General features: G+C 41.3%; 1 protein-coding gene across 3 annotated transcripts in view; it reads left to right on the top strand.

Moving 5' to 3' along the window:
* The window catches only part of LOC145417734 (protein PALS1-like), a 318,104-nt gene that overhangs the window by 301,947 nt on the left and 2,726 nt on the right, over window positions 1-13,431 (top strand). For all 3 annotated transcript variants that reach the window (XM_080286334.1, XM_080286333.1, XM_080286335.1), the window contains 3 exons: window positions 16-180; window positions 2,607-2,920; window positions 12,053-12,241. In XM_080286334.1, the coding sequence (XP_080142460.1) occupies window positions 16-180; window positions 2,607-2,920; window positions 12,053-12,238 (665 nt within the window). In that variant the 3' untranslated portion in view covers window positions 12,239-12,241. The remainder of the gene's footprint in view (window positions 1-15; window positions 181-2,606; window positions 2,921-12,052; window positions 12,242-13,431) is intronic.

Below are 13,431 nucleotides of genomic sequence, written 5' to 3'. Positions count from 1 at the left end.
TTGTGTAATTGGCAGATTTCGATTCTGAAGAGATTTTGACGTATGAGGATGTAGCATTGTACTATCCTCATGCCAACTGCAAGCGCCCTATCGTCCTCATCGGCCCTCCCAACATTGGACGTCATGAGCTGAGACAAAAACTTATGGAAGACAGAGACCGATTTGCAGCTGCCATTCCACGTAAGTTACTAATTATCAGCTTCAGAAGGCACTGTTGTAAGCCACATGTTGGTCCATATTCTGTGCATAAGTGGGGTTAGAGATTAAGTAATACCCTATCAGCCAGCCCCATAGTAACCCCTTAGAGGCATAGAATATCATTGTACTGTTTACCTTAAGGTAGAGTCTATTGGACTGAAAGCATTCTCTATGGAGATGGGAAACAACCAGATTATTATTATGTCAGTATCATGTTCATATGTGTTTTAAGAGTGTTTGATGTGAACTTCAGTGCAATCTCAAATATCAGGATATTGTGAAATCAATATTGTGAATCACTGTACTTCATAAATATATAACCCATGCCATAAGAATTGTACAGTAGCATTTGGCTTACAAGTTATAGGATTCACTGTAATTTTAAAAATCCATGAAACTTATCTTGTTAAATGTGTAGTTAGTTGATGATGGATTGAGAGATGCTGTGATCTAATGTCATATAGGGTGATAATGATTATTGATAATGGCAGATATGCTTGATCTGATTGTAAAAATACGAAGACTAATGGGAAAAGTGAGTGAATTATGTATCATTATCTTCCTGGTACATTTGCATTTGTGTTTGTATTTTTTGAAGGTCTTGTCCATGCATGTATATTTAATCCTTTTATTTTTGGTGATGACATATGTGATAGAACAGCTGTCATAGACAAAGTTTAAATTTGATATTCATCACCATTAACCAAGCCCATTTACCCACACGTATACCAGTATGAATCAGGAGGCCCAGAGTGTGACCTGTTGAACTCTCTGGAAATAAGAATTTGAGGACGGTGTAAACCCACTGATGTGATTGCTGCTTCATTGCTGTAGGAGTATGAGGCTATTTGTAACACAAGTGCTGGCTAGTAGGATTATCACATTTACACCAGTACAGAGAGAGAAGGTTTCTTACTCCTGCCTCTTTAACCACTTCAGCTTGTAGAATTTCCTTCTTAAGAGAGGAGGAGACAGTTCTCAGGTTGAAGGATTTAATTTTTTTTTTTACAATTGCTCTGAATATTGTATTCTTCAATTCCCAGATGGTAAAGCAGCATTAAAATAATGACAGATCTACATTAGGCGGTAAATAGTATTACAGTAGTAATACGCAGTCCCATATAACCCAATTAGAGAGCTAGAGCCTGAGGCAGGGTTTGTGTGTGTGTGTGTGTGTGTGTGTGTGTGTGTGTGTGTGTGTGTGTGTGTGTGTGTGTGTTTTAAAGAGCCATAAAATGCTTCTTGAGATCCTCGGCATACTCATTACTGTACCATCTTTCGAGCAGTAAGGGTGAAGTAGCGAAGCACAAGAGAGCTGTAGTACATTAGTCACTTAGAGATAGTGTTAAAATCTTTCGATTAATGGAATAACACATTGTCTGTATAAAAAGATACTTCATTACTTGTTAACCTTTAATGTCAGGTATGCTAAGAAATGTATTGTATGACATCACCATAGATTTATGTCAGGTGGAATGACTGTGTAGGAGAAATTATGCACATGGTTATGGTTGTCATGTGACCACTGATTTAGAACTTGCCAGGTATTTGTATTCAACCTTTTCATTCTAGTTATGTATTTTGTATTCAGCTGTTACCCCCAGACAGTTATATTCAGCTTTGAAATTAGGCAGTAGATGGGTGGCTACCATTAATCTGGGAGGTTGTACCATGAGTGTAAAATATGGCTACAGGCTTGGTAATGTGCCACATAATATTCAGTTTTTAGCAGAAAACATTTGACCACAAATACATAGCATTAGAGTCCAAATCTGGATACACATCTGAAATATCTATTTCGAGACAGTTTCCAAAAGATATTGGGAAGCAGTTAGCCGATTTTGGCCCGTGGTTTCACTTCCGGTCAGTTGAAAACAACTGTACCATGCTCACCATCAATATGGGGATTCATTAAAAGGAATGCGTAATATTTGTTTAAATGATTGATGAGAAAGACATTTTGAACTAGTGGAATTAGATATACCATTAATTAACCTTTTCAGAACTTGAGGTCTAATTCTAAATTGACAAAAATTAGTCAGGTGGTAGCAAGACTGAAACTAAGAAATAAGTAATCATATTGAAGAGGTTAATGAGAGGATCATATAGCACCTGAGTATGCCAGGTCATAACGTAAATCACTCAGCAAACTGAGTCCTGCAAAGTTCAAGCCATAAGTAGATATGAACCAGTGGTTATGGTTATTCTAAGGTAAAGTGTGTTATAGTGCAGTATACAGTAAGCTATATTGAACATGGATGGGGTGTCAAGTGTAGAGAATCCCTTTGATACTTTTGTCAGTTCTGGATGGGTGTAATATAATTTTCTGTATTAAAAAAATATATATATATATATATATATATTGCCCATCAATATATTTCTTTACCTTTATTGACTCTCTTTTCCAGATACATCACGAGAGCGGCGAGAAAATGAACTAGATGGGCAAGATTACCACTTCATCAGCAGAGCAGAGTTTGAGCGAGGCATCATGGAGCGAAAATTTGTTGAGCATGGAGAATATGAGAAAGCATATTATGGGACAAGCATTACAGCCATTCGGGAAGTGGTGAAGTCTGGAAAGATCTGTGTCTTAAATCTCCACCCCCTTTCTTTGAAAATCCTCAAGAGCTCAGATCTCAAACCTTTTGTAGTATTTGTGGCACCACCTTCCCTGGAGAAACTGAGGCAGAAGAAACAGAGGCTAGGGGAGCCAATCAAGGTTAGCTGAAAATTTGTTGTTAAAAGATCTGTCTATCTATCTGTTGCCAGACGCCTCAATCCCGTATGGAGTGGCCACAAACAAATCGCCTCCATGTCGCCCTGTCCATCGCCATTTCACTGCCCTGCTCCCAACTCACACCCCCCTCTCTCATATACCTCTCCACCCCATCCCTCCATCTCATCCTCAGCCTACCCCTCCCTCTTCCCCCCTCCACCTCACTCACATAACACTCTCTTCGTCAGTCTTTCACCCTCCATCCTCTCCACATGGCCAAACCACCTCAGTGTGTTCCTCATAACGCTTCCTATCACATCCACATCCACACCACAATGCTCCTTTATATCCTCATTCGTCAGCCTGTCTCTCCATGTGACTCCAAAGGCTCCTCTTAAATAACTCATTTCCACTGCTCTCACTCTTGACTTGTGTCCTTCCAACAACGTCCAAACTTCACTTCCATACGTTAGAGTTGGTATCACAATACTGTCATGTAGTAACTTTTTCACTTGCATGCTCACTTCCCTGTTTCTTATCACTGCTTTCAAAGAACCAGCAACCTTTCTTCCCTGCTGTACCCTTTCAAGCTCTTCACCCTCCAAACCTCCATCCTTACTCATTACACTACCCACGTACTTAAACGTACTCACATTTTCCAATTCCTCACCATCCAACCTCGCTGTACATTCACTGACTTCACCTCTCTCAAAGACCATCACTTTACTCTTCCCTACATTCACCTTTAGATTCCGTTTCTTACACACACTCCCAAACTCATCCACCAAGCCTTGCAGCTCCCCTTCGTCTTCACTCAACAACACAGCATCATCTGCAAACAACAGTACAGGGAGTTTCCATACACTATCCTCTCTCACCAGGGCCACTCCAATATCCACTACCCTACCTTGTACCTCTTTCATTACCCCATCCATGTACAGATTGAACAACCATGGAGACATGACACATCCCTGTTTCAACCCAACTTTCAAAGAGAAAAATTCACTTAGTTCACCATCCACACGCACTGCAGCCTTAACACCATCGTACATACTCTACACAGCATTCAACAGTTTCCCATCTACTCCATATATTCTTAACACTTTCCAAAATCCTTGTCTATCCACCCTGTCATATGCTTTCTCCAAATTTATGGAAGCCTCATACAACTTCTTTCTCTTCTCTAGAAACTTTTCCACCAAAGATCTGAGAATGAATATCTGATCTACAGAACCTCTTCCCTTCCTAAAGCCTCCCTCTTCTTCTCCAACTAATTTCTCTGTTCTTTCTCTAACTCTGTTAATAAGTATCCTACCATACACTTTTCCTATTATACTATGAAGACAAATGCCCCTATGATTACCACACACTTCTTTTTCCCATTTTCCTTTGTACAAGGGAATAATTATACCTGACTTCCAATCCTCCGGGACTCTGCCTTCCTCCCAGGCCAATCTGCGCATCTTCCACATCCATTCTACTACTATCTCTCCCCCATGCTTCAGCATTTCACCACACACTCCATCAATTCCTGGGGCGTTCCCCGATTTAACTTTCTTCATTGCTTCCACAACTTCTATCCTACTGATTTCTTCCTGTCGTCTCACCTCCCTCCTTCTCCCAGCCATTCCCCAGCCACTTATACTCGCATTACTTCCATCCTCTATGTTCAACAATTCCTTAAAGTGTTCTCTCCATCTGCTCACTTTTTCTCCCTTCTCCACTAGTAATTTACCATTTTTATCTTTCACTCCCCTGCTAACTTCACTTCCACTCAGTCTTACTCTTTTCACCTCTTTCCAGAACATTTTCTTACAGTCCCTCCACTTTACACTCAAATTCCTTCCAAATTCCTCATCCACTCTCTTCTTACTCTCTCTGACTAATCTTTTCACCTCTCTCTTTCTTTCTACATATAACTCTCTCTTCCGCCTCTCAACTTCTTCCACGCCTCTATTTCTCATCCATTCATTGTATGCTTTCTTCTTTTGTGCCACAGCCTGTCTCACCTCTTCAGTCCACCACGCTGTTCTTTGCACCCCCCTCCGTCTTCTCTTCCTTCCACACACCACATTACATATTTCTTCTGTAAATATCCTACACACACCTTCCAAAGATATAATGTGATACTTGTAAAGTGACAGTTATAAAATGCAACAGGCTTTCCGTGAATTGTAGAAGAACTGTAGACATAAATGATTTCTTGTCTGCTTATCATTTGTGTTCTGGGCCTCTGGGTTTTTTTTTTTTTTTTTTTTTTTTTTTTTTTTTAAGGAGGCTGCACAATGTGATCACTTAAGACTTACTGTAAGTCAGATGCAGTCCTTAATATTATCCCAGTCCTCCCTCCTGCATTTTCTGATCTTTTACTTCACATCACCTGTGGTACAGCTTCTCGTCTCCAGTTCTTGGCATTCATCCAGTGACTGCTAACCAAATGCTATCATGAAGTCCACTCTTTCTTCTTTTACTCTCGTTCCCATTCATCAGCAGTAGTAGTAGTGCATTTTCAGTCTTTAAAAATGGTGGCATTTTCAATTCATATCCCCAACATTAACTCAACTCCTGGAGTTACCTCTTGTATGTATAAATGTATGTACCTTAGAAGCTGGTTTGCACGTACTATGTACTTTCTGTACTTGGTAACTTTTCTTCCCCATCCCTGAACAGTATTAGTCTAGTAGTGCATTTTCTGTCAGTAAGAGGGTTGGCTAAGAGGCGAATGAATATGTGTGTGTGGATGAGTAAATTGGGAGTTTGTCGTCATGTCTTGGCGACCTCTCTTTCTTTGGGGGAAGCAGCCTAGATATATAGATGGATAGAAAAGGAGTGGCATTTCCCACTCCATTTCCCAAACATTAAGTATTAAATTTTAGTATAAATTTAATACTGTATATATTCTGTTGCAGAGAATGAAAGGGAGGCGGAGGAAAGATTTAGGAAATGGAGAGATGGTATGGGGCACAAGGGCTTAAGAGTGGATGCAGATAAAACCAAAGTGATGGTATCTAGGGCTGGGGGTGGTACTGTCAAACAAGGGGGAGAGTGACCATGTGCGATTTGTCACAAGGGTGTGGGAAGTAATTCTATCTTGTGCAGTGTTTGTGATAAGTGGGTGTATAAGAGATGTAGTGATATTAGAGGTAGACTGTGAGATAATGCTGGTTTCTTGTGTGCTGTGTGTCGGGGAGAACATGTGAATATTGCCAGGTGTGAAAGTATTGAGCTTGCTGGTGAGTCTCTTGAGTGTGTGGAAGGGTTTTGTTATTTGGAAGACATGTTATGTGCTGGAGGTGGGGCTGGAACTAGCTCAGTGGCTAGAGTGAGGAGTGGTTGGAAGAAGTTCAGGGGGCTGTTTCCTCTCCTGACACTGAGGGGGCTCTCCCTCTGTGTTAGGGATCTTTGTATGCAGCATGTGTTAGGAGTGTACTCCTGTATGGTAGTGAGACCTCGGCAGTAAAGGAAAGAAGAAGATATCCATAGGCTCAGACGTACAGAAATGGCAATGATTAGGTGGATGTACAATGCATCCTTGAGTGCAAGGCCTGGTTTGGGCTAGGTTTGCGATGGAAGAATTGAGAGGCAGGATGGAACTGGAGTGTATTGGTGTTGTGATGAGGTAGATTGAAATGGTTTGGGCATGTAGAGTGGACTGGGGATGATAATTGGTTGCAGAAGGTATGAAGTGTTAATTGTGGAGGTAGGGTAGTGAGAGGTAGACCAACAAAGACCTGGGACGAGGTCATTGAGTCTAACCTCAGGGTGAAGGGACTATATAGGGAAGCTGTCAGAGATTGAGCAACATGGAGAGCCACCAGTAGGTGACTAAGGCTGACACATGCAAACATATTAGAACCTTCAAAAATGAAAATGATATACAGGGTGGTCCATATACAGTAAAATGCTTCTTAATTCTCTTGTGTTGCTGGGATGACCTCAGAAGCCTTCTCTCCTATCTGTCTTCCTGCAAATATTTGATCCACACATCCTTTGCCACTCCTAAAGCCACCCTGTTCATAACTCTCTAGGACTTCTGATATCTCTCTTACTTTCTTTATAATAATTCTTCCATATACCTTCCCTACCACTCTCAGACTTATGCCATGGTAGTTCTTGCACTCACTTCACTCACCTTTATTTTTGTACAGGGGAACAGTCACAACCTTTTTCCACTCTGCCAGCACGGTTTTACTCATCCCTGCCTTCTTACATGTCTCCAACAAGCACATCATTCCACTCTCTCCACTACACTTAAGCATCTCTGCATACATCTCATCAACCCCAGCTGCTTTCCCATTTTTCAGCCGCTTCACAGCACTCTTCACCTGTGCCAGTGTCACATCTCCTGGTACTGCATTCCTTCTCTGCACACCCCCAAAACATATCATGTTTACAACCACTCTTCTCTCTCTGTTCCCATTCATCAGGCCTTCAAAATATTCTTTCCATGGAAAAAGCATACGGCAAAGTGAACAGAAGGATTGTGGAAAGTTTTGTGCATGTACTGTGTAGATGGTAAGCTGCTAGGTGCCGTCAAGGTTTTTATAATGATAGTGAAGCATGTATAAGTGTTAATGGGCATCTAAATGAATGGTTCACGATTGGTGTGGGCGTGCGACAAGGTTGTGTGATGTCCTTATGGTTGTTCAGTATATATATGGATGGGGTGATGAGAGAAGTAAAAATGCAGTAATGGAGAGAGGGATGACGTTGGTAATGAATGGTGATGGATGGAGTATCGCAAATTTGTTGTATGCTGATGATGCAGTATTGCTTGCAAGTACCGGACAAGAACTTGGTAGGCTAGTGCAGAATTTTGTTGAGGTTTGTGAGTGTCGTGCCTTGAGAGTAAATGTTGAAAAGAGTAAAATGATGGTTATTGAGAGAGAAGGTAACTCCCAGTGTGATGTTGCAGTGAATGGAGAGAGACTGGAATTGGTGAGAGAGTTCAAATACCTGGGTACAGTGATAGAAAAGAGAGGAAAATGTGGAAAAGAAGTTGAAATTTGAGTGGCACAAGGAAGAAAAATAGCTGGTGCAATGAAGGCCTTGATAAGAAACAGAGGCTTGAGTATTGCAGCTGCAAGAGGCTTACTTGAAGGAATGTTAGTGTCAGCTTAAACATATGGATGTGAGACTATGGTGTGGCATGAAAATGAAAAGTCGGGTAAGAGCAGTGGAGATGGGACTGCTGAGGACTGTATGTGGAGTATAGAGGGTGGATAGGATGTGAAATAATGTGATTCATGGAAGATGTGGAGTGAGGAAATCTGTGGACACCAGAATCGAAGAGAGTGTACTGAGATGGTATGGTCATGTGGAGAGAATGAATAACAATAGAGCAGTGAAAAAGGTATATCTGAGCGAATTTGAAGGAGGGAGGAGGCGAGGTAGGCCAAGGAGAAGGTGGAGAGATATGGTGGATGAGTGTGTGAGGAAGAGAGGTTTGAAAGTCGGTGAGACTAGGGAACAGACAAGAGATCGAGCTGGCTGGATGAATGTTGTGAGGAGAAGTGCAAGATCAGGGATTTGGCAGCCCTTTTTAAAGTGGCAGCATCTGGATTGACTCAGTCGGATACGTTTATGTGAAGCTGCAGAATGTGGTGAATGTTTTTGACACATCCGATAGAACCAGGATTCCGGGGGCTTGAATGATGAGTGAATGGAAGCTTGGCCCATTGGCTTGGGCAGATTTGGGCTGTCTGGACATTGCTACTCCTTACCTCTCCCTAGGGTGGGAAAGGAGGTCCGGATGATGATGATGATGCTGGGATGACTCTGTAAATGTTACCCTAGTCTACTCTGTATCATTTTCTGTTTTCCATAACCATTTTCATACATCATAGTTTTAGCTTTTTATGTCAGCTTATTGTATCATTGATTGATAATTTCACAAAGCATCCAGAGTATCTGCATTCCTCACACCAGCATACAGCACACAATAATTGAGATGCATTATGTAAGATTTATCTGGTGTGTGTGGACAGTACTATCTTAATGTCTCCAATTTCCCTCATGAATTGGAATACAGTACTTCCATAACTTATCAGCATTCCCATCTGCTCTCCCAGATCCCCCTATGTACATTGTACCTTTATTATAAATTTGTTGCCTGTTGTTGCTGTCCCTTAATCCTGGCCCGACTGGCCAGACGGACCTGTTGATCACGGGTAAACAATTGTTTCTGTGGGACAGTCCTACAGGTACGGTATGATATGTACACCACGTAGGGATCTGACACCCCCTTGCGGTAGACAAAGCTTCACCGGAGTTGAACCAGAGTCCTTCTTCTCAGTGAAGTGCAGAAAATATGTGGGAGATTGGCTCCCAAGTTCCACTCAGGATGCACAGCATCACCGTGTGTTGGCTCCTTATCAGCACCTGTTCAGTAAATGCTGATATCTGTTACAGTGCCTTTCTGCATTCTTTGTAATAATAACAGCAGTCCCATTATACCCTGTGCAAGGTGTGGGGGCCTGAGGCTAGGCTATCATAGTCCAGGACTTTGAAGGGTAGGCAAAGTGACCAACTGTTTTATGCCTCCAGTGGCATTACATCATCACTATGCATAATTTTAATAATTCTTCTCAAAATCCTGAGTTATTCTTAAGTACTTGTTAACCATTTCCTTGATAGCATACATCCAATTTAAACATCACACCCTTGGAAGTAGTGGCAGATGGTGAAGTTTGCATGGATGTCAGATTGTCACAGTCATTAAATAAATAGATTAATGGATGCTAGAATATCATCATCATATTCCATTTTCCCATTGTGACAAGCCAAATGGTTTCTTCTACACCAGGAAACCATTATGCTGGGTGGTAACCATATAACCAAATTATGGCGCCTGGTATAGTCTCACCAATCTAAAACCAAAGTTTGGGTGGGGTCTGGCGCTGGGTGCAGCCATGCCATACTTCCTAAACGAGCGATGAGTAGATTCTGCTATATATGTAATAGGCATCACATAGGTACACACATACTAATACAATATAAACGTAAGTATTCTAGCTTATCAAAGGAAGGTAAACTTGTAATGCATATGGCTCTTGTACATCAATAAAGAAATGTGGCATATATATTTTACAGTGTTGCTGAAAGAAATGTAGTTACTTTTACCGACTTTCACGGTAGTTCTAAGTTGGGTAAGTAATGTAACAATTATGTTTATAATATAATTTGAAGGAATCAGTAACATACGCTATTTTCTTAATAGAAATAAATAAGTTAAAACACTCACGAGTTGCAACATCCAGGCCCATACTAGGAATCATAAATTATATGAGAGAGAGAGAGAATGCGATTTTTAAATTCATTATTTTGGTTATATTTATAACTTAAATTAGTTTGTCTCTACACACACACACATACACAAACACACACACACACAGAAGTGGGTGAAGTCATGTCAGGCCAGGTGGCGAGATGTGAGCGGCGAGCTCTAACGGTGTCAGGTCAGCCACTAGCCAATCAGAGTATAGGAAACAAGGCAACGCTGTACGCCGGGAAATCCCCGGCTGGACTCCACCCAAACCTTGGTTTTAGATTGGTGAGACTATAGTTTAGTGGGTAATTGCAACACTCCAATCAGATTGAACCAGTGAAAGTTTATATCCAAGGGGTGGATGGAGTTATTGCTCACATAATACCACTCAGGGATGAGTGAGGCTAGTCATTCTCATCTTAAATGTCAGCACCAACTTGCCTAGCCCTGGGCTCCTAAGCTTCTTGTGGGGCAACGCAGGATTGGATGATGATGATGATGGTGATTCATAGTGATAGGTTTCATTCAAAAGTAGGAAAGGAAGAAAGCGTAATGTAGTACATAGTTCATTTATTACTGATGTCTTCAAATTTCTCATCTCCATCACACAACTTATACCATTTACACACAGGTACACTTTAGGCCACCTGTGAAGTAAAGTGGATATGACCATCAAATTAAACACCATATTCTTTGCATCTTACATAATTGTACATTCAGCAGCCGTATCCCACTCTTGCATATATACTTACCATACAATGCCATCCTTATTTTGACCTGTTATGCAGTTTTCTACAATTTAAGTTGCTTTCATGTAGGTTTTTATTGCCCTAGAATATCACAAATAAAAAGATATTTTTGATATTTTCTAATCAAGAAAGCTAAATTTGCCCCTGTGTAGAGTACAACTCTCATATGTGGGAAGGCTTCCTGCATAGAGCCCTACTGAACAAGGTGAAGTCAGAGGCTTTTTGTCTCATTAACTCTCGTTCCCTTGCTGGCTTCTGTCAACCTTTGTTTCTTCACTGCACTGTTGCATCTCTGTCTCTTCTCTGTTGCCACACTAATGGTCACTGCTCCCCTGAACTGTCTGCTTGCATCTCTCCACCACTAGGGTAGGCGCATAGCACCTGTCTAGGAACAAACTCATCTCTTTTCTGTCCAACTTTCTAATCCAAGAGTTCACAGTTACTCTCAGTCCTTCATGCATGCAACAGGTCAACTCTGGAACTTTTCCCTCTGTATTTCCTGCTGCCAATGATCTCTAGTCTTTCAAACGCAGTGTGTCCAGGCATCCTAGAATGAACGGATCTTGAATTTGGTTCTCTGCTATCTTGCTTTTGTTTTTTCTTGGAAGTCCTTTGATTCCATCTTCCTTGCATTAAAAAAAGAATAAAAATGAAAATAAAAATGTATCAGTGCACAGCTTATGTGAAGGGGTTTAACAACCCAGACAAAATGCCCGCTGGTTCACCCTCATGTTGGCACCCCCACCCCCCTTTTTTTTTTTTCTTTTTTTTTTTGAGCCCATGTACCCCTTGCTTGTGACATTTCCTGTCTCATTCATAATCATTACTTTTATCATATGCACATTATGATGATAGCTGGTTCATTTTTGTGGTACATCTTGAGCTAGTGATCATTTTAGTATGACATTGTAACCCTCCTGTGTGATCCCTTTTTCTTGTGTGTGTGTGTGTGGGTGTGGGTGTGTGTGTGTGTGGGTGTGGGTGTGTGTGTGTGTGGGTGTGGGTGTGTGTGTGTGTGTGTGTGGGTGTGTGTGTGGGTGTGTGTACTGTGATAATTATTTGAACTCCTGTGTCAATATAATATTGTGTGTAAATGATGTAATTCACTGTATTTTGTAGGATGAGGAGTTGAAGGAAACCATCGAGAAGGCGCGAGAAATGGAGGAGCAGTATGGTCACTACTTTGACCTAATAATAATTAATCAGGATGTGGATCGTGCCTACCACCAGCTCTTACAGGACATTAATATGCTGGAGCGGGAGCCTCAGTGGGTCCCTGCTGCCTGGCTTGCCCACGACCAGTGATGGGTAAGTTTATCCTGTTACTGTCACTGCCCCTTATTTGTCATCTTTTAGTAATAAAATGCAGTATGAGTATAGAGTTGCATGTTTATGTTTAAGTGACATTCAAGAATGACATGAGAGTGAGTGTGGAGGCTGTTTTGTAATTGCCATATCCTGTCAGGGATTCCTAGGAAGGAGCAAGGCACTTGAGATTGGCCACTTTTATAATGATCTGAAAATTGGAAAGTTTTGTCAATTTATGTTCACTATATTTCATTGTTTTGTAATAAGCACGTATCTTGATAATGTGTGGAGATTAGTACAGTATTTCGTCATTTAGAGTGTTCATTTTTAATTGTGTTACAGGATGCCAGGTTTATGAGAATGATGCATTCTTAATTTCTTGTAGGTTTTATATGTTATAGTTGTATTTACAAGTTTCTCTTTTAAGATTATTGTCATCAACTGCATACAGTAATTCATTACTTAACCCCTAAAACGCGGCCATGGACAGCCGACCGCCCCCGGGTGGCGGGGTAGGATCGCGGTCTGAGTACCTGTAGGAAAATATTAGCCAAAAATCAGAGATTAACCCTAGAACATTATACTTGGTATGGCAGATAGTACTTACATTCAGCTTTCTCCAGAGACAGGTGTTGAGCTTTTGTGGACTACCCAAGGACTTGTGGACTTGCAAAGTTGGGTAACAAAACCTTCACTTTCACACCTCCAGCAACCCGGTTTCCCCACTACCACAGCCTTATTCTGTCACAGTAAACTTTATACTACAACCTACAGGTAGTTTGGAATCCGTATTTGTACAATAAGCACTGAAAATAAGGCTAAAATCAACGAAGTGTACGGCTGACATGCAGCGCGGCGGCGGTCTTCCTGTCACTCAATAAACATTTCCATTTTCACAGCTAAAAACACATACTACATTATTTTCAATCATAGTACTTTCCAAAAGACCACCGCGGCGCGCTTTTATTCTGCCTTACGCCCGTCACTTTATTCTCGTTCCTGTCGGCCGCTCGCACTGACTCGGAAGAGCTAGAACTCGCCATAATATCACTTTGAAAGCCTGCCGTAAACTGACGCTAAACAGGGGAAAACTGTGCGAAAAAAAGCTAGTGTGACAACTGGGGAAACAAGCGTTTCCTATTAGCATAAACTGCTTGTGAGAGGAGAGCACAGATTTACAGTTCTGAGCA

Source organism: Coenobita brevimanus, chromosome 111 (genome assembly GCF_032717465.1).
Source record: "Coenobita brevimanus isolate Jiangsu-jjx chromosome 111, ASM3271746v2, whole genome shotgun sequence".
NCBI classification, from domain to species: domain Eukaryota; kingdom Metazoa; phylum Arthropoda; class Malacostraca; order Decapoda; family Coenobitidae; genus Coenobita; species Coenobita brevimanus.
Note: the sequence above shows the minus strand (reverse complement) of the source record. Positions and strands in the feature narration are given on the sequence as shown.